The 3166-nt window shown below is 37.5% G+C and overlaps 1 protein-coding gene across 1 annotated transcript; it reads right to left on the reverse strand.

The window, feature by feature from the left end:
* Positions 1-410: 410 nt before the first annotated feature.
* LOC149259336 (uncharacterized) lies at positions 411-872 on the reverse strand. Its single transcript, XM_089453890.1, has one exon. The coding sequence runs from the start codon at positions 870-872 to the stop codon at positions 411-413; it is 462 nt and encodes a 153-aa protein (XP_089310016.1).
* Between the last annotated feature and the right edge of the window lie 2294 nt (positions 873-3166).

Here is a 3166-nt window from a genome sequence, read left to right on the forward strand (position 1 = left end):
GATCTTAGGGATGCTTCTTGCCACTTCTCCCACAGTGGATGCCTCCTGAATTTGCGAGATCTGATCTGATCCTCTACGCTGAGGGAAGTTTTTGACATAATGCGAGCCTCCACAGCCCCAACACTAAACAGGTGGTCTATTAATTAATTCTATTTCATTTCTGCCAATTTGTTCATTTGTCCTAGCTTCACCTGGTACCTTAAATCTAGGCTTATTCCCATTCCGATTACTTTGACCTTTATATACTCCCTTGTTGTTGGTGCTCTTATTTCCCTTATGGCTGGGAATAAATTTATTTCCCTTCTTGTCTACCCATATTTTACTCGTATCTCCCTTTGTTTATTTTGCTGATAACAAATTCGTGCTTTTCGAATGACTTCATCCATGGTTTTTGGATTGTCAAATTCCAGTCATTCTTTCATGAACAATGGAAGACTGCTAACAAACCGTTGTACCTTAGCTTTTTCCTCATGAATATAAGGAACGTATCGCAATAATGATGTAAATTTTGTTATAAATTCATCCATGGTCATTTGGCCCAGACAGAGATCATGAAACTCTTTTGCTTTTTCATCATAAAACCTCTCAGTCAAATATTTCTCCTTAAAGAATTTCTGGAATTTCTCCCAAGTTATGTTTTGCTCATTGACCCCATGGACTGTTTTTGCTTCCTCCCACCACAATGTAGCTTTCCCTTGAAGCTGGAAAATGGCCAAATGGGCCTTCAAATTGTAATCATATTCGTATAGCTGGAAATACTTGTTCATATTAATTAACCATGCTTCTGTTGCCTCTTCTTGCTCCCCATCGAAGAGAGGAGGCTTGATTTTACGAAACTCACCTTGGATTTCAATCTTTTGTTTCTTCTGCATCTTGTGATTAGACACGTTTCCTGATTCTTCTTCTTGGTTTTATTCATCTCCTTCTGTTTCCATATTTTCAGTTCGGAACTCTTGTTCCCCAATTGTATGGTTGTGCTCTAAACTGGGGGCTAGTGGTCGATGACTTTGTCTATCTGATAGAATTTTTAGGATCTTTTCTTGTTTCTGCATCAATCTCTCATTGTCTGCCCAGAGTCGGGCCATTTCCCCTTTTAGTTATTGGACAGTTGTCCAGAGGTCATCATTGGGGTTTTGCATATCATCGCCTAGCTGCACCCAAACCTCTGGATTGCCCTCCTGAAATGAAGTTGGCCTTGTTCCAAATATGGAACCATGTGGTAGATTTCCAGCTCGTCTCATGCTGATTATTTAACTGTTGTTTCCTACGTGCACAACACAATTTTGTTATTCCTTATTCCAGAGGCCTCAGTTTTGGAACTTGAGTGCTCTGATACCATATGTAACACATATACCTATCTAACTTCAATATATATTAAAAAAAATTTACATATTAAATTACTGCATAATACATAAATGAGTTTAACGAAATATAAACATGGATTAAACCATTAAGTATGAAATTTTAACAACAGTAATAATGGTCATTATGAAACTAAACGTATGCAATGTTGGACATTACATACTATGAATCATTGATTAATGAATGAGGTGGGATTTCAAATGACGCAGCATTTGACTTTACATTGGTTATTTTTTTTATATATTTAAAACTATGGTACGATGCTGGCCTTGCATTAAAATTCGCAGGCCATAGTCTTGAAAATCGCTCAGGGAGCGCAAGAGAATTTAGTGCTCTGGCAAGTTTGGATCCGGGTGGCTGCTTGGAGGTGCTCCATCTATCTTTATCTCACCTCACTCTCAGTATCCAGTTCATCCATCAACGACTCACCTTGGCTCGCTGGATTGAACGGTCCTCAGGCTTTCGTCCCTTCATTTCTCGACAGTGAGGTTTTTCAACAGGTCATTGTTTCACTTCGGACTTTCCGAGAGCTTGTGGCTCTGCTCTGCCCTTCGATGGTGGTCTTCGTCTGCTATCCAGGTTCTCTGGACCATTTCCTCTGCTTTCTGACAACTCAGAATGCCCTAAAGGACTCGAAATCGCTTCATTGTTCTGGAATTTGTTTTGCAGAGGCCGAGCCTGGGTTGTTTTCTCCAAAGGTATGTTTTACAGATCTCCTTCCGCATAACTATCATACATTTCATGGTTTAGAATGTTTATTTCTGATTCTTATTTCTGTTGCATGTTCTAACACTGTTTCTCTGTTATGTTAGAAGGCCTGGCTCCTGGGTCGAAAAATTCATCCTGGCGTTGAGGAAAACCCTCCTTCAAGTTTCATTATCCGCAACCAATTTTGGGTAATTCAAATATCCCTAATTATGTCTAGAATAGGGTTTTGTTTTTATGGACAGACCACCTAGCTATTAAGACTGTTAAGGAAATCCCTAAATGGGTTTTCTGAGACTGCGAGAGTCATAGCACCTTTAATAGCTTGTTTGTGTTTGTTTCCAAAAGTTAAAGTGAGTCCTTTTTGGTAAGGCAAGGAGGCCTACAGCTACAGTCGAGTGTGGGGGTTTCTTTTTGTTTTTATAATGAGCTCTGGGTCACCGTCGCTGATATGATACTGGAACATTTAAATATAAGACTGGAATTTATATTTGATAAGAGGTTTCATATTTCGCTACCGGGTTTCAATTACTTTTCTGAGTATTTAAACAAACACAGAGTTTTCTTTATTTTTTAAAAGTTGAGGGCTATCCTTCCTCAATTCTTCTGAGGGTTTATACTGCACTTTGTTTGAAGTACTACGGCTCGGAAATGTGTAAAGATTTTGCATAGATTTAGTCCTATGATTTGTAAAATCTCAGTATTTTGACTTATGAAATAGAATGTTTAAGTGTCTTCTGTTGGATCTCGTAATGCTACAATATACGATACCTGTCTAAGACTATAATCATTTGTATTTCAGTAAAAACTCCCAGAAGTCACTACTTTTGTCTTATATGATTAAATTTGTGAGCTTGTTGAATTTCTTGTCTTTTTGTCGTGACTATTCATAATTAATTTGTATATTTGTTGTATCTACAGAGTTCTTATGTATGCATAGTTTTATGGTGTAGAATTTCGAGAACAGTTTAATGTCTGTTGATTGCAATGTATACATGATTATTTCATCCATCAATATTTACCATTGTTTTGATTAATAGATGATATTAATTGCTGTTCCTGAGTTAGAAAATATGTATTATGGGGAAATCTATCTTTT

This window comes from Pinus tabuliformis, chromosome 6, assembly GCF_031772625.1.
Source record: "Pinus tabuliformis cultivar Carrire ecotype Pingquan chromosome 6, CPIR1, whole genome shotgun sequence".
NCBI lineage: Eukaryota > Viridiplantae > Streptophyta > Pinopsida > Pinales > Pinaceae > Pinus > Pinus tabuliformis.

Coding starts and splice junctions, on each gene's coding strand:
- LOC149259336 (XM_089453890.1), bottom strand. CDS start 872: ATGCAGAAGAAACAAAAGATTGAAATCCAAGGTGAGTTTCGTAAAATC.